Source organism: Enhydra lutris, unplaced genomic scaffold (assembly GCF_002288905.1).
Source record: "Enhydra lutris kenyoni isolate GAN:26980312 unplaced genomic scaffold, ASM228890v2 scaffoldscaffold9, whole genome shotgun sequence".
In the NCBI taxonomy this organism is placed as follows: domain Eukaryota; kingdom Metazoa; phylum Chordata; class Mammalia; order Carnivora; family Mustelidae; genus Enhydra; species Enhydra lutris.
Genome location: NW_019154093.1, coordinates 22,528,883 through 22,552,287, shown reverse-complemented (window position 1 = coordinate 22,552,287; position 23,405 = coordinate 22,528,883). Strand labels below are relative to the sequence as shown.

General features: G+C 51.5%; 1 protein-coding gene across 2 annotated transcripts in view; it reads left to right on the top strand.

The window, feature by feature from the left end:
* Positions 1-4,046: 4,046 nt before the first annotated feature.
* Positions 4,047-23,405, top strand: part of LOC111143283 (solute carrier family 1 member 7) — a 43,739-nt gene continuing 24,380 nt past the window's right edge. Inside the window, exons 1-2 of one of the 2 annotated variants that reach the window (XM_022496918.1) lie at positions 4,047-4,230; positions 9,743-9,822. In XM_022496918.1, the coding sequence (XP_022352626.1) occupies positions 4,054-4,230; positions 9,743-9,822 (257 nt within the window). In that variant the 5' untranslated portion in view covers positions 4,047-4,053. The remainder of the gene's footprint in view (positions 4,231-9,742; positions 9,823-23,405) is intronic. The other variant, XM_022496919.1, reaches the window with a different exon arrangement.

Sequence of the window (23,405 nt, the reverse complement as noted above, 5' to 3'; positions counted from 1 at the left end):
CCCTGGTGGAAAGAGCTTGCCTACAAACTCACTTCCACATAGCGGGGCGGCTACACTGGGGACTTGTGACTTGGGGCTCATTTTTGACAAGACTGTTTTATCTTCTCTGCCCATAGCATCTTAATCTGTGCAGCTCAAGTTGCCCAGGAAGCATCTCGCAGATTTCCCGCTGCCCATCAGTTTCAGCTGCTCTGGAGGGCAACTCCTTGCTCCTTGGGGTGCCCCCCGACCCCACAGTATGTCCTTCAGTATGTCCTACCAAGCGACGTGGTAACAAACAGAAACTTCAATCTGTTGTCATAAATACTTCCTTGTCAGAGCCACTTAGAAGGGAGCCAGGGTTAGTGCGCAGGTGGCGACGGCAGAAGGGCCTGAGCAGGAGGAAGAGAAGGAATGCTGTATCTCAGAGAGTCGGGGAAGACTTCAAAGTCGACGGGGCACTGGACCTGTGCCTATGGAGTCAGAGGGAAGGACATTCCAGGCAGAGGAAACAGCGTGGGCACAGGGTGGAAGGCCGGAGAGAGGTGTGGGGCTGAGAGACTCGCATGGGTGGTGTCCGAAAAGCTCCATGTCTGTCGGATGCAAGGAGGTGATGTCCTGGGGAGGTGAGCACACGCAAGCCCGAGGCCCTCAAACACTTCTCTAAGGAGCAAGGACTTCATCCCAGAGGCTGGAGTGTTCCAAAGTTGTGTTTCCCAAACACTAGACCCATGGACGTCTCTGCTCCAGAAGGGGGCTGAGGTTCTGCATCCGCACTTAGAGACTTCCTCCAACATATGTCAGTATCGCAAAACTAAACAGTGAAACGGACAGTAACTCCTTGTGACTGTCTGCAAGGCACCAGGCGATGCTCTGAGCACTTAGCTCGCGTCATCGTATTTGACCCACATCACAATCCCATCAGCTAGGTACTGTGGTATTATTCCTATTTTATAGAGAAGCTAAGCGATTTGTCCAAGGTCACATAGACCAAAAATTTGAACTTGAGCAGTCTGACTTTGAATTGTTCTTGAGTAAAGAACCCACTTAACTTTGTTTCAACCAGCATTTCCCAACTTGTTTCTAATTACTAAAAAAATTTTTGCATATCTTGTAACATTGTAAGGCAACTGAGTCTGTGGGCAACAGGGAGCTATTAACGGATTCTTATCTAGGACCTTTTCGATTTGATTCGCAAATATCCTTAGTAAGCTCATTCTCAGTCACTTACATGTGAGTGTGAATTGGGTCTTCTTTTAGAGCCCCCTCAATTTTCTTACAAGCTTCCTGAAGGCAAGTACTGTGTCAACACGTTGCTGTGTCCCTAGTACCCAGCACGGGTGGCATGACAAAGTGCTGTAAAAACGTTTGATTGAGGGACGCCTGGGTGGCTCAGTTGGTTAAGCAGCTGCCTTCGGCTCAGGTCATGATCCCAGCGTCCTGGGATCGAGTCCCACATCGGGCTCCTTGCTCATCAGGGAGCCTGCTTCTTCCTCTGCCTCTGCCTGCCATTCTGTCTGCCTGTGCTTGCTCTCTCTCCCTCTCTCTCTCTGACAAATAAATAAATAAAATCTTAAAAACAAAACAAAACAAAACGTTTGATTGAATGAGTTGTAATTTTGCCTGTTGAAGACAATGGGAACAGAGGAAAGAAAGGCCTGGAGTCTGGGAGGTAGGGGGTGGTACTGTCAGAGGGGAAAGGATGGGAGACAGAAGCCATTGTGGGGTCACCTTGGGAGTCAGAGTCTTGAGGCTGACATGGAGAGCAAGGCACACCTGCATCAGTGGTGTGGCTAAGGGCCAAGCCTGGACATGGATTAAAACACGAATCCAGGGGCACCTCGGTGGCTCAGTGGGTTAAAGCCTCTGCCTTTGGCTCAGGTCATGATCCTAGGGTCCTGGGATCAAGCTCCACATAGGGCTCTCTGTTCAGCGGGGAGCCTGCTTCCCCCCCTCTCTCTGCCTGCCTCTCTGCCTACTTGTGATCTCTCTGTCAAACAAATAAAATCTTTAAAAAAAAAAAAAACAAACACACACACACACGAATCCAAATATCCAAATAAAAGAGAATACTTTCTCTTTTAGACAGTAACTAAACCAACTGATTAACTGGAAAATGAGGCATTCCTTGGAGTGTCATGTCAGAAAATTCTTGATTTTAAGAATCAGAGTTGGAGAAAACATACCTCACAGACCTGAAGTCACTCTACCCTTACTCCCCAAAGTTACCAGCAAAGGGCAGGGCCTTCGGAAGTTTGGCCTGTTGAACAGAGGGGTCCTCAGAAAGCACTCAGCCTGATTCTCTCTCTTTTTTTTTTTTTTTAGACTTTTTACTTATTTTCTCAGTAGGCTCCATTCCCAATTTGGGGCTCAAATTCACAACCCTGATATCAAGAGTCATATGCTCTACTGACTGAGTCAGCCAGGTCCCCCACACCCACTGCTTCTCTCATTCGAAGGCCAGCAAGACTGAGGCCCAGAGAGGGTGAGGTCACAGAGCTGGTTATGTTGGGACCAATATCCAAGGGTCCCCTCCCAGTTGGGAGCTCTGTGCGTAGCTTAGGGCCTACACCCGGCCCCCTCTGCCTGGACCCCGCAGTTCCTCGGCCCCATCCTCTCCACTGTCCTCCTTGTTCCCTGTGTCAGGGGAGGCAGCCCTTTCCCTCCCTGCACAACCCCCCTACGACAGACTGCACTCCCTGCTGCCGCCTGACTGCCCCTAATGAGATTACAGACTCCCCAGGAAACAGACTAGAGTTAATTCCCTCTAGCTTTAAAGGGCAGTCCAGGCCATGAGAAAGAGCAACCAGGAAACCTTTCTCAAAAAATTGCTAAATGTGGACAGTGATCCTCACAGCCCTCTCCCCTGTTCCACCCAGCACGGTTCAGCCCTGCTTTCACAAAGAATCTTGGGATGGGACGCTGCACCAGCCCCAACCAAGCAGGTGCCATTATTATGTTTGTCTTATGAATGGGAAAACTGAGGCACAGTGCCCAGGGTCATACCACCCAGCTGGTCAATGGCAGAGCTGGGACTTGAATAGGTCCCTTGGGCTGTGTCATTTTAAAAAATAACAGGCCCTGAGAGCCTGCAGAGTCCCAGCTTCAGGCTTGAAGCAACAGTGAGGGATACAGGTCACAGTGAATGGCAGGCCCCGAGTCTGAACCCAGGTGCACTGGACTCAGAGCCTACAGGCCCCACGATACTGCTAAGCACTTCTGAAGCCATCTATCTGTCCCTGGGACGCCAATCAAACCATCACAGGCCTGAATTCCACTCTGCTACTGCGAGCTCCGTGACCACGACCAGAAGACTCTAATTCCTGGGGTCTTGATCTCCCTTTCAGGAAAGCAATCATTGGAATCTTAGGGTTGTCGCGATGACCCCTACAACTCACACAGGTCAAGCAAGTGAATGGGCCCGGCACACAGCGCATGCCCTTTGTCTCAGTTTCCTCATCTATAAAATGATACTCCTAGTAATTACTTCTTGGAACTGGTTATTAGGATTAAATGTGCTAGTGCAAGTAATGTGCTTCTAGAATAGCGCCTAGTACACAGTAATGCTTAATTAATGTTACTAACTGCTAGTAGCTTATTGCTTTGCCTTCAGCTCTTTCTGGAATAAAGTGCGGGTAAAAATCAAACCAACCAAGCAAATCTCTGGGCCCCTCCCCTGTTTAAGAGGTGCACTTGGTATGGACATTGGGGAGTGTATGTGCTATGATGAGTGCTGTGAAGTGTGTAAACCTGGCGATTCACAGACCTGTACCCCTGGGGATAAAAATATATTATATGTTTATAAAAAATAAAATTAAAAAAAAAAAAAAAGAGGTGCACTTGGCTTTGAGGTCCAAAACCCCAGACCACGTGGCTTGCTCTAATTTCCCAGGCCCTAATCTGTTTCTGGCTCCTAATGATGTAGCCGGTAATAGGATTGTGGCTTCCCTCTGGGGCAGCCATGCAGGCCATGGCCGTGGGGCTGGTGACCGGTGCTTAGCAACTGCTCCCCCGGCCTGCCAAGCAGCCAGAGCCCCTGGCTGGGACCCTGTGACCCCGGCTGGCTTCACGTGCATGGAATGGTACCGTGCCCCGGGCCAGCAGGCTGGGCTCACCATGGTGCCAGGTGCCATCCTGGCACGAGGGAAGGACGTGTGCAAGAGAAATGGACTACTCATCCTGTCTGTGCTGTCCGTCACCGTGGGCTGCCTTCTCGGCTTCTTCCTGAGGACCCGTCGCCTCTCACCACAGGTCAGCCACCCAGAGCTTCTCAGGGTCCCTGCCAAGGAGGAGTATGTGGGCCTGAGGGATCTGGGAATCACAGTCCCACTCCGTGGCTCCCTGGTGACATGAGAGTGGAGGAGTCACTTTGCCTCTATGAGTCTCAGTCTTCTTATCTGTAGCATGGGTGTGATGAAACACTGTGGGGTTAGAGTGAGAGCTGGTAAAATGGCAGGGGAAGTAGTTACAGACAGCATCACCGGGTGAGCAAGAGGCCAGGGCATCTCATTAGAATAAGCACAGGGTGAAGAGGCATGGGAGCTGGGAGAACGGGGTCTTGGAAGACCGCAAAGCAGGCATCAGAGAACACCTCCCACAGTAGCTCAGATGGAGAGAGACCAGGAAGGGTATCCCGAGCAGAAAGAAGAGCTGGAGCAAGACTCGGGGCCATAAAAGACCTGGGCATGTGTGGAGCAGACCATTCATGGCAGTGGGGGGATGTACCCTGTGAGGCAAGGGCTGGAGCCCAGGGGCCCTCAGGGGCCTGGCCCCACCGTGCAAGGCTTTGGGCAGGGGAGTGAAATGATCAGATCTCAGTTTGGAGAGATCACTCTGGTGCTGAGTGCAGGATGAGGAAGTCGTGGGCCAGGCAGGGGTCAGGCGAGGAGGTATTTACAGGGGTGAGACCTGACAGCAGGATGAACGGGGCCCATGTGGGACCTGTTTCCAGAAAAGGAACCCTCAGGATGTGGGGGTGCATTGGCTATGGGGCTGGGAAGCAGCACAGGCCCCCGGGTTTCTGGCCTGTGTAACCACAAGGGTGGCGATGCCTTGTCTGAGCAAGGGCCCCTTTCCCTCTCAGCACCCACCTCCCACAGGACAGGGAGGGACACTCGTATGGCACTGGAGAAAACATGATTCTGACCCTTGTTAAAACAGTAAGGGAGACTTCATTCAGGACTACTGGGATAGGTGTCAAGACCATGGACTAGGGGAGAGAGATCAGGCTCAAGTCTGAATACAACAAAATAGCTGGGGCTTAGAGACAGGGAACATAGTGAGGGGCCAACTGAGAGAGCATTGCTAAGAGGAGACGGGGAGGGTAGAGGGATTCTTGCCGAAGGTAGAGAGGGGGCATTCTCACTAAATGAACATAGCAGGATTTTTGCTCTAACTGAGCCAGGCAGGCCAAAGACAAGACCTAAGAATGAGGCCTGGCCAAAATGAGGGCCCCAGGTGGCCAGTGTCATGTCTCTTTGAGGAGAGAGTCTTTGTCAATGGGCTTCTGGAAGATCCTCTGTTTCACAAGACTCCTCTTCCTGCAGCTCCCCAACACTGAAGATGACCTACCTGGGGCTTAAGCGTCAGACTTCATCTTCCGTGAAAAGGGAAACACCCCCTCCCTGAAAACTGAGCCCCTATTTCAAGGCTAACACTGTTAAGCCACTCTCAGATATTAAGAAAGAGACTTAGACTCTGGAGGCTTTTCAGAGCCTTGAACTTGGTCTCTACTCATAAGCGGCTGTGTGGCCTTTGGCAAAATCCTATCTCCTTTCCGGACCTCGTTTTCCTTGTCCGGGGTGGGGGCACCACATGTCTACTGGAACTGTCAGGAGCATAAACAAGGACTCAGTGGTGCCTGGCCTACAGCAGGGCTGAGTAGCTGGTACTTGACTCCTCCCTCCCTTATCTGCCTGTCCAAGGCCTACCTGTGTCGAGAGTCATCTCATATTCCATACCTTACAAAAATTCTCCCATTCCTGCCCCCATCTGAAATAATCCTCTTCTCCCTCGCTCACATCACACTCAGCCTTCCCCTGTAACCAGCTGCCGGCTGTCCCGCTCCGGAGCCTTTTGTGCAGGTGTCTGGAGCTCCCAGCAGATTTTGACTTGCTGAACATCACATGGGCTTTCATGAGCCAAAATGTGAGTCTAGCTCAGGCTTGTCGCAGAGCGAGCCCTTGCCTCTTTGCTGAATTAAACAGGCAACAACGCAAACAGTCTGCAATCTACTTTCTTTAATTTCCCTGAGCAACAACAAATACATTTCCTGCAGGAAGATTATTTTGTGAAAACAAATTGGAATGCTTTTTACTAAAAGCCAAGCTCATCTGGGGCCTCCCTTGCCAAAGCTGCCTGCCCCATCTGCTTGGAAGTGCAAATGTGTTCCGGTCTGGATTAACCTGCCAGATAAACCGAAGAAAGGCTGTGGAGTCTTAGAGAAGTTACTTGGCAGGAGTTGACTTTCTCAGCATGCTACTTGGAAATCCAGGAGTTGTTTCTATGATCTCCGCCTGTGACTCAGAAACTAAACCCTTCTTATTTTGCAAGCTTATGCAACAGGCAAAAGTCATAAACAATTTGCAAAATGGAAGCATGTCCTACTTGTGAAAAGAACTTACAAAAGCACAGATTTTTGGAACTAGTAGCTCATGAAAAAATATAGATCATTTTGAGGGGCCCCCGGGAGGCTCAGTCAGTTAAGTGTCTAACTCTTGACTTCAGCTCAGGTCATGATCTCGGGGTTTTAAGATCAAGCCCCATGTGAGCCTGCTTGGGATTCTCTCTCTCTCTCTCCCTCTGTCCCTCCCCCTCCCGTGCTCGTGCATGCATGCTCTCTCTGACTCTCCAAAAATAAATAAATGAATAAAAATAGAGATTATTTTGAGAATTCCAGTTAAACCATGGTAAATTTACAGTTGCATCCATTTTCCTTTCTTTCCTGGAATTCCACTAAAATTATACTTATGGGATTTTTAAAAAGATAAAAGCTCCCAAGAGAACATAAAAGGAGACAACTGAGAAAAGAAGTTGAGGGAGTACCATAAATTAGGCAAGATGGCAAGTGGATAGAGTTGAATGATCTCACTTAGGAGAGCACAGAAAGCTAAAGCCTGTGTCTAGAGAAGTAGATGCCATGTCAGTTTGGCTTGGAAAACTCCAGAAAGTTTCTGCACTTGAAAGTGCAAAGAGCTGCAGGAGACCAGGTGAAGCCAGGAGGTGAAATCAGGGGCATTGGTTGAAATTTTGTAACTGGAGCAGTTAAGCCCGTCAGTCTGCTCCAGTCCATGTGATCAGGGCACTCCTCATCCACCCATCTCCACCTGCTTGTGTCTCACAGAGAAGCCTGGCAGGGAAATCGGTCCACCTGTGTGGGTTGGGGGAGGGGAGGTGATGAAGCACATGTGTCCCGCAAATGACTGGGTATCTGCACTGCAGTGTGGGATCCCTGTAAGACTGCCATCAGCTGGGCTTAGGCACACCCTCAGCCCCTAGTGGAGGTCAGAAGAGACTTCTCACTGAGCCTCAGAAAAAAGATCTCCTCCCCCATCCCACCCTATCCAGAGTAAACAAACCAGACTGTCACCCATCACCTGTCCTCAAGGAGCCATCACCTGACGATTTCCATTCATGCACACGTAAGTTCAGTGCCTCACACTTACATACGAGGAGAAAGCCAAAGTCAAAGCTTGTAACAGAAAGACAGGTACTAAAGAAACAGAAAAGAGGGTCTCTAATGAAGCAGAGACAATGCAGGAAATAGAAGAAAAATTTTAAAATCTTAAGTTCTTCAGAGATGTAAGAGAAGATACAGTGACCGTAAAACAGAACAGGATGCAAAAAGGAACAATCCGAGAAGAAAGAATTTTTAGAAATTAAAAATCGATGAGGCAAGACAAACATGTCAGTAGCTAGGATAAAGTTGCAGAAATCTCCCAGAAAGTAAAACAAAACGAGATGGAAATAGAAGAAAATTGGAGATGTCCAACATCTACCTCTCTAGTATGTATGAGGTTTTGAGAGAGCTAACAGAAAAAATGGAGAGAAAATTTCACAGAGCCTGTAAGAAAGTTCTCAGAATTGAAATGTATGCATAGCACTATGAATTTTTTTTTTAAAAGAAAGAAGAAAATCTCAGGCGGTGGTACATCACCATGAAGGTTATAGAAAACTGGAAATTAACAGAAAATCCTTCAGTGGTTCTGAGGGAATGAAACAAGTCTCCACTAAGGGATAGGAAGAATGGCTCCAAACATACACTGCACTGGAATCCAGAAGACAAAGGGAAATGCCTTTGAAATTTGGAGGGAAAATTCTTTCAAACTAAGAATCTTATATACGGCCAGACTACTATCCGAGGTAAGGGTAGGATAAAGGTATTTTTGCTCATGTAAGGACTCAAAAGTTTCTCTCCCATTCACCCTTATTTCATAAAGATTTCTGGAGCACTGGAAAGGATAGAACAGGAAAGGAGGCCTGATTTCTGGGCCTGCACTGTCACCGCTAAGTCCTCCCTGTCTTTTAGCTCAGTTGAACTAGAAGATCTTTAAAACCCCTTCTCAGCACCAAAATTATATGAGTTGGGGCTTTCCAAAGCATCAAACCATTAACCAAGTGTTTAGCTTCGGTGGAAGGAAGGGAGGGAGGGACGGAGGGAGAGAGGGAGAAAGGAGGGAGAGAAAGAGGGTTGCAAGTACAAAAATTTAACTTGGATGGTGCTTGAAAGTCCCTGTACCAGCCTCACTCACAACATTACCCTCGGAAAAGTAGCCTCAAGCTAGGTTTGCCAGAAATAGCAAAACTGAGTTAAATTAAATTTAAAAACTTTAAAAACCACACACTCAGTTAAATTTGTATTTCAGTTGTTGTTCATCTGAAATTTAAAGTCAACTGGGCTTAGGGGCCCTTCTACTTCACTGTCAGGTTCTGGTCCTGTGACTCTGGAGACAGCTGATGAGGGAGGGGGACACAGACTTGGCCCCCCAATCCAAGGCCCCATGGGTAGGATGAACCTGTGCGGAAGTTGAATGCCAAGAACTTTGCGGGTAGGGGCTCTTTATTGAGTGGCGTCCCACCCACTCCAGCCGATGTGCTCTCCTTCAGCATTTTCCATGTGTGCATAGCAGGTTTGCTGGCAGGGACCTGGTGTGGTATTGGGGGGAACTGCACCCATGGGTGTACCCCCTTGCAGGAGGAGGCACAGACTCAAGAAGGCCGTGCTCTGTCTCTGAGTCAGTCTCCTCACACACTGGGCTGAGCAATCTTGGGTGCAGGAGCGGGGCTGCATTCATTCTGGGGTGCCCAGCATGAGGCCTGCCCAGCTTGGGCTGAGTAAATGTGTGAATGGTCTCCAGCCCTGCCCTCCTGCCACTGACCATCTGCTGCAGGAGACACACGTACACCTCGAACAGGCGGGTGGACCGAGCAGACGTCAGGGAGACCTGCCACTTACCGCCATTACAGAGCCTTTACTCCCATCCCATCTGCCAGGTGCTTTCCGTGCCTCCTCACACTGAAGCCTCCAAAGGCTCCTACCAAGAGACTGCAACCCTTATGTAAAGATGAGAAAAACTCAGAGAGGCTGAGTAACTTGCTTAAGGCCACACAGCTAGTTACAGGAGGTCAAGATTAGAATCCAAATCTGTGGCTCCCCAGCCGTCACTTCCTCCGTGTCCTTGTGCTCCCCAGGAGTGCACGGGTGAAACAGTGCTCGGAGACTGTAAGCAGCCTTCTATAACCCCTGCTCTTGCTGTATTTTCAGGAAATTAGTTACTTCCAGTTTCCTGGGGAGCTCCTGATGCGGATGCTGAAGATGCTGATCCTACCACTGGTGGTCTCCAGGTGAGGAAGGGGCAGGGGTTTGGGCGGTTGGGGCTGGGAGGGGAGAGGGTCCTGTGCCAATGCGGGGGGCACACTCCTGCTGTGGGTGGCTGGCCTGGGTCAATGGGCCCTGGGAATAGCGTGCCTGTGGGGTCCCTGTGGTCATTAGGTGGTGGCCCGGGCTGCTGGGGCCTGGGGCATCAGGGGCACCACTGATTTCAGGCCCATTCAATGGACTTTTTTGTGACTTAAACAAGTGATTTGGTGTCGGGGGACGTGACCCCACTCCCAGGTGACTCAGGGCCTGGGAGTTCGGGGACGGCTTCCCAGAGAGGCTGTTTATGGTGAATGCAGCAGAGCATAGGGGAAAGACAACTTTGGAGACACTCGTGAGATGATAACCAGGCTCAGATGGGCAAACTAGGACAGGTGCCCAGACTCCTCTGAGCTTCAGTTTCCTTGTCTGCAAAATGAGAACCTTAACAACTACTCTAAAGGGTGATTGCGAGGACTGCCCCTGGCTACGCATGCTTGTGTGTGCTAGATTTTGGGGAGGGGCTGGGTTCTTGCTCAAGCAGGAAAGACCTTGTGTGCCGGGCTAAAGAAGTCACGCTTGACTCACTGGGGGAGGGCCACTGGAAATCAGTGGAGATCACCTATCCCCTATCACTGACATGCTGGGTGACTTAGAGCCAGACCTTGCCCCTCTCTGTGTAATGAGCTGGCGGCTCCAGGTGGTGCCTGAGAGCCCTTCTTTGCTCTGAGGCTGTGGGTTTGGAATCCTCACCTCCCAGGACTTCTGTGCATGGAGGGATGTGAACATACGTCTCTGAGTCCCCTGTGTGTGTTGGTTGGGGGTAGTGGGTTCTGTCTCCTAGGGCAAGGTCATCAGATTCCCCACTACTGAGCAGAGCCAGCTCCTCCCCACCTTTCCCTCCAGCTGTACCCTCTGCTCCCGCATCAGGGTTGGGGAGGGGCTTTGTCAAGTTCAGTTCAGTCTCCTACAGACAGCATTTAGGTCTCTCAGAACTCAGCCTCCCAAGGATCTTGCAGAAAGGCTGCCTCCCTCCCTCTAAAAGCTTTCCTTAACACCTCAATCCACAGTTTTCCCTGACTCCTCAATCCACTCTAGCTGTTGTCTCCTCTTTATGCATCTTTTGAGTTACTCACTGAGTCAGTGAAGGTCACCAGTAGCTTCCATGTTGCTTAATCCAAGGTCACTCAGTTCCGGCTCTGCATGACCTCTCTCCACGCAGCTGATGCACTTGACAGAGCAGCTGATCCCCCTTTCCCTCTGGAATTCCTCCTCCCAGCTGTTGCCTGTTCTCTGCCCCTCCATCCCAGGCTCTCTTCCTCTGCTTCTCAAAGCTTCTCTCGTCCATCCTTGTGGCTTTGATGTACCCCTGCAAGCCCGACACTCCCAAGTACACCCAGGCCTCTCATCTGACCCCCACACTCAAATTACCTATTTGAAGGGGCGCCTGGGTGGCTCAGTGGGTTAAAGCCTCTGCCTTCGGCTCAGGTCATGATCCCAGGGTCCTGGGATCGAGCCCCACATCGGGCTCTCTGCTCAGCAGGGAACCTGCTTCCTCCTCTCTCTCTCTCTGCCTGCCTCTCTGCCTACCTGTGATCTCTGTCAAATAAATACATAAAATCTTTAAAAAAAAAAATTACCTATTTGACATCGCCTCCGGATGCTTAACACGTGTCTCAAATCTGTGCAGCCAGCCCGTGATTTTACCCCACAAACCATTTCCTTCTGCTTTCTGCTGGTCCATAAACGGCAGCTCCAATCACCCAGTTCTTCACGCCTCCCTGCTAATTATTCCCTTCCCACTCCCACCACCAGCCTGTCCGTCAGTGACTGCGGCTGGTTCTTCTCCCCCAAATCCAACCCAGCTTCCTCCCCAATGCACAGGTCCAGACTCCACGGTCACCTCACCAGGCTCCCTGCTTTCGTTCCTGTTCCCCTCCCACCTGTTCCACACCCCGTGGTCAGAACCACCTCCTGAAAAGCCACCTGGGCTGTGCTATCCATTAACCCAAAAACCATCCATGGCTGCCACGGCATTTCCAACAAACCCTTTCACTCTTCCCCTGATCTCCAAGGCCTTGCCCGATCCACCCCTGCCAGCACCCCACTTCATCCAGGCCCCACTCACTCCAGTCCCACGGGCCTTGTAGACCAGACCAACCCCTCCCCCATCTCAGGGTCTCCACAAGGCTGTTCCTCCTGCCTGCAACTCGCTTCCTCGCACCCTACATCTCTTCCTCCTTCTCTTCCTTTAGATCGCCATTTCCACGTCCCTGCCTCAGAAGGGCCTGCCCCACCCATCCCCCCAGCAGCACCTTCGCTGGGTCTCACCAAGCCCCACTCCTTTCCATGCACGGCACTTACCATACGTTGTCATCCTGTTTGGACTCACATGGCCCCGTGTTTCTTTAATTCCCGAAAGGGCTGCAAATGCTGTAGAGGCAGATATTGGATTCTGCGGAGGTCGTACTCTCCACCTAACCAAGTGCCTGGCACAGAGTGGGTACTCCTTAACACCTGTCAGGTGAATTCTCGAAGGAATTCAACAATCATGCCCCGTGGGCTCAGGGTACTTTTCCCTGATGTGGGCACTGCGGATACAGAGACGCCTGAGTGTCAGTCGCCGAGGAGCTCATAGCCTGGGAGGGAGACAGATGAGAAAACACAAGGTTACAGGACAGCTGAACAAGTGTGTTGGTGGAGAAAGCACAGGATTCTCTTTTTTCCTCCCCTTTCCCCAGTTTTATTATAATATAAAGCGTGGGACTTCTGCTAGGCAGCTTTACCGACCTTGACCACTGACATTCCTTACTGCCCGGGCGTCGAGTCTTACTCAGAACCCAAACACCTCAGAGGCAGAAGCCCTAGCATGGGCGTGGACTCACACAGAGCTGGGTTCCTGCCCTGGCCCTGCCATTGCCTGGCTCTGTGACCTTGGCAAGTCACTTAACTTGTCAAAAAGTCCTGGAGTCAGGGGTGCTGGGTGGCTGATTGGTTGAGTGACAGACTCTTGACTCAGCTCAGGTCTTCATCTCAGGGTTGTGGGTTCAAGCCCCATGGTAGGCTCCACACTGGGTGTGGAAACTACTTTAAAAAAAAAAAAAAAAAAAGCCCTGGAATCAGAATCAGAGGCCTGGGTCAGTGACCTGCTTCTTCCACAGATTATCACGTGATCTTAACTAAGGTACCCTCACTGTGGGCCTTGGTTTACCCAGCTTACCTAGTGACTAAGGGCCTGTCCAGCTCTCCAAATCCTGGCTGTCAGAGGCCCAGTCTTTCTCCACTAGACAAAAGTGCATTCTCTGCGCTGGGAACGGAATGTGGTATTAACTTGAGAAAAGCCAGTGTGTTTTCACACATTTCCTTTGTTTATTATACAGTTTGGGCTGGTGCAGAGCGGTTGTGTCACTGAAAAACGGAAGTGCTTTCACAGTTTCCTACTCAGGGAGAATTAAACCTTCTTGGGGGATAAAATTGACACATTTCTAAGCCCCAGCCCCTCCATCCCTGAACATGTCTTCCTCTGGCTTCAGCTGCTCTGCGATCGGGCGCCCACAGCCCCCTGAGCTCTTGCTCCTGGCCAGTTCAGGGTTGGTGATCCGAGTCCTCAGGGGGCAGCCATGCTGGTGTGTGTGTGTGGGGGGGTCATTGCTTAGGACAGAGCAAAATCAGCAGAGCTGCTCTGACCATTCAGATGTCAGGCTTCACGCTGGGCTGACTAAACCGGAACTGCCAAAGGGGAACAAGCAGGGGTTTGCTTTAAAATTCCACGTGTGTTCGAGTGGTTAAACAAAACAACACAAAAAACCCTCCTGTCTGGGGATCAAGCCTTCTGGCCGGAGAGCTAAAGAGCGTGGCAGAGGGCTGCTGCTCTGCAGGCCCCAGGGGCTCTGCGCTGTACCCCCAGGAGACAGGGCTTGTTCTGCCTGGTAACTGCTCCAGGGCAGGGGCCTGGGATAGAGCTCCCCACATCCAGCTCTCTGCTCAGCGGGGAGTCTGCTTCTCCCTCTCCCTCTGTGCTCTCCCCCCATCTCTCTCTCAAATAAATAATTGCTCTAGGGCAGTGAAAGGATAAGGATTAAGGCACATTTGCTTCCAGTTCCAATAACCCGCAATTCTGGGCCCCAAAGCCTAGCATCCATGATGCCAGATGTTCCCACCTCTTTCCCAGGAGCACTGCCACCCTGTCCCTTCGCCAAGTCCCTGCAACCAGGCAGGTTTCCTCCTTAGTCCCTAAGCATGCCATGTGCTTTTCTTCCTTCATGCCTTTGCTCAGGTCGTTCCTCCTTCCACGAATGCCCTCTCCTCTTCCTAATTAAAGTTCCCTCACTGTGTTCAAGATCTAACTCAAGGTTCTGTCTGAAGTTCTCCCAGATCTTCATTTATTGATAACTATCGACGATGACCTGTCTCCCCCGTGGATGCTGCTCGTACCCCAGAAGTACTCAGTACTGTCTGTGAAATGAATTCACAGTCACTGCTGGCATACCACATGACAGAGTACAGACCACCTTTTTTTTCACATAGTAGTGACAAAGAAATAAATCATCATTCCTGTCTGGACTAGCCACTCCTACTGCTGAATCCACTCCAAGCCAACACCTGGCCTGAGCCCCCTCCTCAGATGGGCATGCCACGGCCCAGCTGAGTGCAAGCTGCCATTGGCCAGTTGTGGCTTCGTACTTCACAGAGAGGGCGGCGGGCCCTGGGTACTGGCCGGCGTGGCTGAGAACCTGCAGGAGACTGCCAGGGAGCAGCTGGGGCTTTGGAGTCACTCACTGGAGGTCTGAACCTGACCAAGTCTCTCCGCATCTGAACCTTAGTAACCTGCCCTGTATAATGGGGAGAACACCCACCTCCCTTCTGAGAATGAAATAAGATAATGTCCTTGGAGCACCCAGCAGAGCCCCTGTTACAGGATGAATGTCACCTGTTTTTTCTGACTCATGAAAGCTTCCCCAGGCTTCTCTGAAGCCCAGAGATGTTTCCTGAAACCCTCCACCTTGGTTTGAGCTCTCAGCAGGCAACCCCCTTGAGTGACCTCTTCCTTCTTCATGCTTTTATTCAGCACCTGTCCTCATCACTTCCTCTGGGAAGCCTCTCTGGGCTCGGGCGCACTTGGGAACATGGATACACCTGCACACCTGTGTTCGTGGCAGCCTCAGCAGGCACACAGACAAGGCACCATGTGTGTCCACGTGACACTCACGTGTCACCCATGCCCAGAGTCATTCCAGGTGAGATGGTTGTCACGATCGCCTCAGCCTCCAGGCATTCCTAGTGCCTCTTGCTTTCCTCTGCCTTCACATTCCTGCAACTAGTCAGGGGACAGCCTTTGCCAGTCTCCCGTTCACACACAGATCCCTTGCTTCGAAGAGTGCATAAATTTAGTAATTTCACTGACAGTTAGGGGCAAGATCACAGGGAAGGACCATATTGAGAAGTGTAAGCCCTTCGGCCATCTCTTGGTTCTCTCTCTGTGTATATTAGTTATCTGTTACTTGGGAACAAGTACCACAAACTTAGCCATTAATTATCTACCACTTTCCAGGGGTCAGGAGCCCAGGCATAGCTCAGCTGGATCCTCTGCTCAGGGTCTCATGAGGCTGCAGTCGAAGCATTTGCAGAGCTGTGTTCTCATCTGAAGGCAGAGCCAGGGAAGCATCTATTTCCAAGTTCATCCGGGTCACTGGCAGAAGTCATTTCCTTGTGGCTATTTGTCTGAGGACCCAGCTTCTTAATAGCTGTCAGCTGCAGGCCATCCTCAGGTCCTAGAGGCTACCAGCAGTTCCCCGCCTTCTGGCTCTCTTCAAAGGTGATTCCCAACATGGCTTTTGGCTTCATCAAGGCCAAGAGGAGGATCCCTCACTCTCCAGTCTTCTAAGACAGTCTCACATAACATAATCATGGGGGTGATGTCCCATCACCTTTGCCATGTCCTCTTAGATAGAAGCAAGTCACGGATCCCAACCACCCTTAAGCAGAGAGATGATACAAGGGTGTGGATCATGGTGCGGGGGTGGGGGGGGTCAACATAGGGTGTATCCACCTCTTTCCTTCTCTCTCCCCACCTTCCTTCTCTCTCCCCCTATTCTAAGACCTGCCAGAACTCCTGTCCTCCTTGGCTTTCAAAAGCCGCCTCGACTCCTGCCCTGTTCCTGGAGTGGGGTGGGGTGGAGGTGCTGCTCATGTCTGGTCCACGTGGCTCATTGAGGGACAACGCTCTTATCATAAAAAGAATTCTGAAGAAAACGAATTCCTCTGTCTCTTACAAGACATCACAGGGCCTGCTCTGTCGTAGGTATCTAATAAATGCGTATTAAATGAGTAAAGAGCAGTGGAGGAGCAGCTGGGGCAGAATTCAGGGGAGTTTCGTGACCAACATTTGAACTGACCCTTGGAGGATGCTTTGGAGTTGCCTTTTAAAGATGTTTTTGTACTTTAAAAAATTCTATAATCATAAACCTTTTAGGGAATCGAGAAAAATAATCCTCCTGTCATCCCACAATCCGAATTCTGCCACTGTTATCTTTGCTCTTATCCTTCTTAGTAGTGAATCACCAGGCTCAGGGCGTAGTCCTTGGCTGACTGACTCAGAAGTTCACCCTCATCTGAGCCCCTGAGCTGGTGAGGCCAGTCCTTGGATGCTGGCAAGGGACAATGAAACAGACAAAATGACAGTTTATTCATTCACAGAGATAAACACAATTGCACAGGTGCACACAGTCTCTGGCCAGGGCATTTTTCCCTGCAGGCTTACCAGTTGGGGATCCCACAGGTGCTGCATGGTCTGGTTCAAGTCAGCATAGGACCCCTGCTCTGGCTCCTAGATGCTGGAAGTACCCTGTCATTGTTCTTGAAGCAGCCTCAGTCATGCCCTGAGCTTGGTTCCTTGGAATTGAGCTCTGATCCCGTTTCCCTCCTGTTGGGTTAGCCCTGGGGGCTTTTAGTGCCAGCAGATCTTGGTCATAGGTACCATAGTATACCCTGACCCTAACTTCAAATTACAGGGACCAGGGAGTGGGATCTTAGTCTCTTTTCTCTCAGAAGGCCCCTGAGCCTCTCATGCAAACTGAGGCACTTTTCATAACTCTGCATGCAGATCTTAAGGTCCCAGGTCTTAAGGTGTGTCCATCAAACCACAGAAGTCTCTCCTTTCCCCTGGACTAAATGTGCCTTCTTACCTTGTATTTGCCATTTGAAAATGTTTTCTGTTTTTTTAAAAGATTTTATTTACTTATTTGAGAAAGAGAGTGAGGGCACAAGCAGGGGGAGCAGCAGAGGGAGAGGAAGAGCAGGGAGCCCAATATGGGGCTCAACCCCAGAACCCCGTAATGATGACCTGAGCTGAAGGCAGACCCTTAACTGACTGAGCCACCCAGGCACCCCTGAAAATGTTTTCTAATAATGAAAATGGTTGCAAGGAAACTAGCTGTCTCTACCTATGCACATGGAAGCCTCAGACAGAATTTAGAAAATCCTGCCTCCCAGTATACTGGCGCAGGAATAGTCGGATGGTTAGGACCTGCTGCAGAACAGTCCTGTCCTTGAACTATGGTCCACCTCCCATGGGTGCTGCTTGGGTGTGTCCTGAGTGCTCTGCTGCTCTCAGCTCTCTTCTCCGTGCCCCAGGGCTGACTAAGCCCATGCTAATCCTCTTCCACTAGAAAAGTCAAGCCTTTGGAGCCTTGGGGGCCTTCCTTTCCCATTTTCTCTCAGTTATAGCACCTGTCACTACTCTGATCACTTTTGCTTTTAATTTATAGTTTATCCCAAAGGGTACTGGCAACTTCCTCTTCCTTTGAGTTCTCGGAGGAGACTGTTACTTCCACAAAAATAAGTCTGTGTGTGTTTTTTTTTTCTTTCTTTTTCATTCAATGTGATGTCGTAAGAATTGTCCACGTGGCACCCCACCCCCCGTCTCCATAAATTTGTTTTCGTCTTTCACTTAGACGGAGCAGAGTTTGCAAAACCCCTCTCCTTTCACTCGACACTTAGGATGCTGCTGGATGTCCTTTTGGGGCATCACTGTGTCCCACAACTCTGGAGTTATGAGCTCTGTTATTTACCACGTGCCTGGCCTCAGCCATAAAAGAAACATGATGCAGTCAGCCAAGTGACAAAGCCGTTCCCGGCAGGTGCTTTTTTTTATTTATTGGGGGCCCGTCAAGGCCCCAAACGGGCTGGGGTTTGCTTCTGAGCTCAGGAAGTCAACTGCGTCTTGTTTTCACACATCCCCAGACAAGCGACACCGGGAAGAAGGGGTGGGTCGGACCAGCATCTGGAGCCAGTGAGGGCCTCCAATTCTCCACTTGCTCTCTGCCAAACCCTCCTCTCCCCTCATTCTTCAGTTTCTTAAACCAGGCATCATTCAGGGGAAACCGAATCCATGTGTTTGTGATTCACCGATGCTGAACACGGCACAATGTTTTGTAAGCTTCACATCAAAGCAAAGAAATCCAAGTGCATATGTGGGTCCACGCAGGACCGTGTGGTGTGTGTCTTCACGCGTGTGTAGAGTGTGTACGTCTGTGTGTGCTTGTGCCTTCCTGGGTGTGTGCTGTTTTCCTTTCTTTCTTGTAAGAATTTTAAACTGATTTTTCTTAGAATCAGGAAATCATGTTTGGCCAGAGAAACCTAACACTCCCTTCTCCCCCTTCCTGAGGAACTCTAGCTTGGCAGAAAACACCCAAACACCCACGTCCTGACTTATTGGAGAAGGTCCTGGGTGGCGCGGCCAATGCAAGTCTGGTTGGGGAGCCAGTGTGCCGGGGGCGATGGCACCGGGCTCCCCAGCTCGCTGTGAGCGGGAGGGAGGCAGGAGGAATAGGCCGCTGACATGTTGGCTCTGCCACCCAAGTCATGGGGCAGCCTCTCTTAGCAAAGCTCTGCTGACCTCTCTGATGGGAACCCTGGGATCTGTCCTTGGCCCTCTTGCCCAGTCAGCTGATGGCCTTACTCATCAGAATGGAGAACATGGCCCAGCTGTGGGCTGCGGGTGGGGTCAGACCAGCAGCTGGTGACTCTGCAAACCTCCCCAGTTTTATCACCCCTCATGGACTCCCATGCTCCTTCTTTCCCCCATCCAGGTAGAGAACTCCTCCTCATCCTGCAAGGCTCCATTCAGTAGCCACCTCCTCCGGGAAGCCTAGATTCCCAGGCTGGGCTAGGCCCTGCTTCTGGCCTCTCCCCATCACAGCCGGAACCCAAGGTCCTGTGTTGCCTCCTTTGGGGAGGCAGGGGACGTTGTGAAAAGCTCCACTGCCCTTGTCTGTCAGGAGCCACTGCCCTGGAAGGTCTCATTTGAGCAGGAGAGAGTCTCACTTGGGCAGCCTAGCCTGAGCCCTCAGTGGAGAGACAGCAGGAACCCTGTTGGCGGAGGGAGAGGAGGCAGGAGACCCATGTTCCTTTCAGCTCTGGGGGCGAGGGGGTTCTAACCATGACATGGGGACACTGGCCATAACCAGACATCCTAAGGACACTGTTCCTCATGGCAGAGACAACGACCGTCTGCCACTGTAGAGCAGAGTGGCCCTCCGCGGGAAGGAGGAGGGCCTTGGGGGAAAGAAAGAAAGTGGTAGGAGTTCAGCTCTCACAGAGTTAGGAACTGGACGAGACCCTTATTGCCCTCCTGGTAGAAGGTGACTAGGTGAATAGAATGGTCGATGGTCAGACCGTGAGCTCTGAGGGCTGCAGCTGTGGCTCCTCCAGCTACTACTTTCGATTCTGTTCAAGCTGGTTATGTGCACATTAGTTGTGAGCTTGTTATCTGCAAGACCCAATGAAGCATTGTTCTGGTGCCCAGTGGTCTGCTGGGAAGGAGGGACCTTCAGAGGGCAGTTGGGGATGGCAAGGCTGTGGTGTCCCGCTAGACCCATGCCTAGCCCTGTGCCCGCTCCCCAATCCAGCCCTCCTCCTTTCCCACCCCCACTCTGTACTCTGAGCCCCACAACATCTACAGTGGAACCAAAGAGCTTTGGTTTGGTTTGCAGAGGGCAGGGCTGAGCCCAGAATGAGGAATTCTCTTCCTGAATGTGGATTTTATTCTGGCACTGGGAAGGACTTTCTAATAAGCATAGCTAGCTCATATGGAGGGGCTGACATAACGTAGTGAGTTCTCTGTCCTCTGAAGTGTGCAAGCAAAGGCGGTACAGAAACATGTGCCCTGGGTAAGGGATACTGGGACCAGATGACCCTGACTTTAGCCAAGTGGGAGTCTGGGCATCCTGCCTCAGGTCTTAGAAAGCTGGCGAGAAGCAGGGGGTGTGGCAGAGCCATCTGGGAAGAGGAACGCGGCGCTAACGTGGCACTTGCTGTCAGCTGCTGGGTCTGTCATCTGCTCCAGGGAGAATGCAAACCATGATGCTTGGAAGGGCTAAAGGGATTCTTGTGGACCCCCAGATGCCTCCTTCCAGCCGCCTTTCTGGTGGACTCTCTGCAGATGCATCCAGGGGCCGGCTTGGGGGAGCCTCCCTGACTGGGTCAGCTGAGGCCAGAACCTGGGGCCTTGGCCATGGGGCTCTGGGCTCCTTCCTGTCCCAAACATCCTAGCGCTGGGATGTTGTGACTCTGGGTGTTGTCATGCTAGTAAACCAGGCTTTGAATCTCCTTATTGGGTGGCCATCGCAAGTTGCCTGCACACCTACAGTCACTGGGAATTCCCTACTTCTCAAGGTGGTTCCTTCCAGGGCAGAATGTTATTCTTGGTGCTGAGCTGAGAACTTCCCTGTCACTTGCCACAACCACCTCCCCCGCCAAATCCCAGAATTCCACAGGTTTGCTCTGCTCCCTGCTCCGCAGATCCCACCCCCCCAACTGGTTCCCCAGGCCCACAACTCCGTCACCACCACCTTCCTCAGCAGCAAGGCACACACCTCTGTTCCCTGTCCTTTTCCCGGTGAGTCTCAATGTCAGCGCGCATCCATGGACTCGTCCATAAGCTCCCAGGCTTCTGGCCCCACAGGCGGAGGGCCCACTGGCCCTTCAGCAGCCCCATTCCCTACATGATTCAGCCGGCTGGCAGCAAACCAACCCTGAAGTCCCTTCCCATGTGCTGCTGCTGTGGCTCAGCCCCCCACCCCCACCCCAAAATCTGTGATCTCCCCAGTTGTGGAAGCCAGGTCTGGCCCAACATATGTCCGTGCTCAGTTTTATCAGGTCAGAACTGGCCCGAGGTCCCAGCCTGCTGGGGTCTGCGTCGTCCCAACTTCCTCGTCCCATACGTTAGCCATGCCTCCCAGCTTCCTGTCCTCCCCAAATCTGATCCACAGGCTCTCAGTGGCCTTGGCCAAGCCATTGATAAAAATGACCAGGAAGGGGAGGCTGAAAGAAGAGCGCTGGATCACACCTCCAGGGACCCTCTCAGATTCTCTTCCCCTGGGAGAGGACACTGCCTGAGACAGTCCCTCCCAGAAGTTCCCATCTGTTCCCAAAAGTTCCAGTGCCAACGTCACACAGACACAGTGCTGGGGGAGTCCCCTAAACCTGGCAAAGGGCCAAAGCTGGTCTAGGGGACTTGCTCGCAGGGAACCCACACTGGGTGCCTACGGTCATCAGAGCTAAGTTGACCTTTTAGCAATCTCTCTAGAATAGCATCCTGGTTTAACATCACACACTCAACAAACCTGTACCCAGACCAGGCCAGGCCCTGGGCTCTGGGGACCTGCACTGACCCCGATCCAGCCCTTCCCTGGAGGAGCTCACAGTCCACCGGGGCAGGCAGTCTCAGAAGGGGTGACAACAGGCTAGAGCAAACGCTAATAACTGGAACGTACTGAATATTTATGATGTACCAGCCACCGCGCTAAACCTAGATTACCCCTCACCATGAGCCGTCATTACCTCCGTTTGATCCTCCTGTGGAAACTGAGGCACACAGAGGTTGGGAACTTGACGAGGGCTCCCAGCTGTTGAGGGATATGAGTGGGAGCAGGCGGGAACTTCCTCGCCCAGCCAGGTGGGCTCAAAGGGGCCTTCTGAGGGAGGTGGTGCCAGAGTGGAAACTGGACAGGTGAGCAGCAGTAGAAAGGGACAGGAAAGGGAAGCAGGAGGGGCAGTGGCAAGGGGACTGGGTTCCTCTGGAATTCCCTGCTTTCCCAACACTCATGCCCTGCCAGCTTACTGGCTGGGCTCTGGAGATTCAGAGGTGGGCATACCAGTAGAGTGGCCCCTAACTAACTGGGAAGCACAGTGTTCCCTTGGGCGGAGCGTGAGGCGGCACCTCAAGGAAGGCTTCCCAGAAGAAATGACATCTAGGCTGGCTGTAGAAAACGCAGGTGGAAATGGGCGGGGTTGGGGAAATGTGTGTGGGTGGAAAGATAGAGAGTTCCAGGCTGAAGGAATGACCGTGCAAAGGTGGTTCAGGGAGCAGCAGGGAGACCAGGGTGGCTGGAGTACAGGCGAGGAGCTGAGACTGAGTCAGGCCACACTGGACCCAAGGCCATGAAGGAGGGTGCAAAGTTCTGAGGGCAGTGGAGAGCCACCAAGGACTTCAAATGGGATGGGGGTGGGGAGTGGCCAACAGTCCAGGTGTTCTGTCCACTGTCCCCAGCGCAGGGCACAGCAGCAGTGGTGGCTCCCGGGGTCAGGTGGGCATGATCCCCACCTCAGCAGCTGGTGCTAGAACCAGGTGATGGCCAGTAAACAGCCTCTTTTGCCCTCCATGAGAAGCCCAGCAGCTGCTGCCTCCCTTCCCCCAACCCCTGCAAGTGGAGCAGTTCCCAGATTGAAACTGGCTGGGCTCCCCAGTCACTGCAATCTCTTCATCCACAATCCCTTGGCTCTGGGTGGCAGCCATACCACCCAGCTCTCAGCTCCCTAAGGCTCTTCCCCAGGGCCCTGAAGGACCACGGGGGTTCCAAGGAGCGCCTAACCAGACTGGGAGTAGGTGAGACAAGGTTACCTTTTCTCCCGTCACTGCAAATTATGTGCCAGAAGGGTCATCCTCACAGAATCTCCCCCTCAGTCTAGAAGCCTTGATCAAGCATCTGAGCAGGTGGCTGGTCATCCAGGCTCCACTTGGATACCTCCAAAGACTGGGGGGCTCACCACCACAAATCCATCAAGGGACAAGTCGTCAACTCTGAGAGTTGAACTGTAGAGGCATGACATGAGCTCCCTTACATTCCAATCATGGTCAGCCAAAACTGGAAGACACTTTTCTTCCACAGGAGTTAAACCAGCTTGGTACAGCGGAGAGGCACTAGGAGCAGGGGAAGCCCCGCAGGGTTCTGAATCAGAAACCCATGTTCCAGTCTTGACTCCACAGCTTCCCAGCAGGGTGGCTTGGCCAATTATCTCCCCCTCCCCGAGCTCTATTTTCCTTCTCTGTAACTCCAACTGCACAGTCCAATACGATAGTCACTAGTCATAAATGGGCTACTGAACCCTTGAAATGTGCAACTGAAGAGTTTAACTTTTTTAAGAAATTAATTTAAAATTTTAACACCTGTTTACCTGAAGGTAAACATTTTTATATTGGTTACGTACTGAAATGATAGTATTTTAGATAGACTGGGTTAAATAAAGTATTATTAAAATGAATTTCACAAAAAAATGAACTTTACTTTTT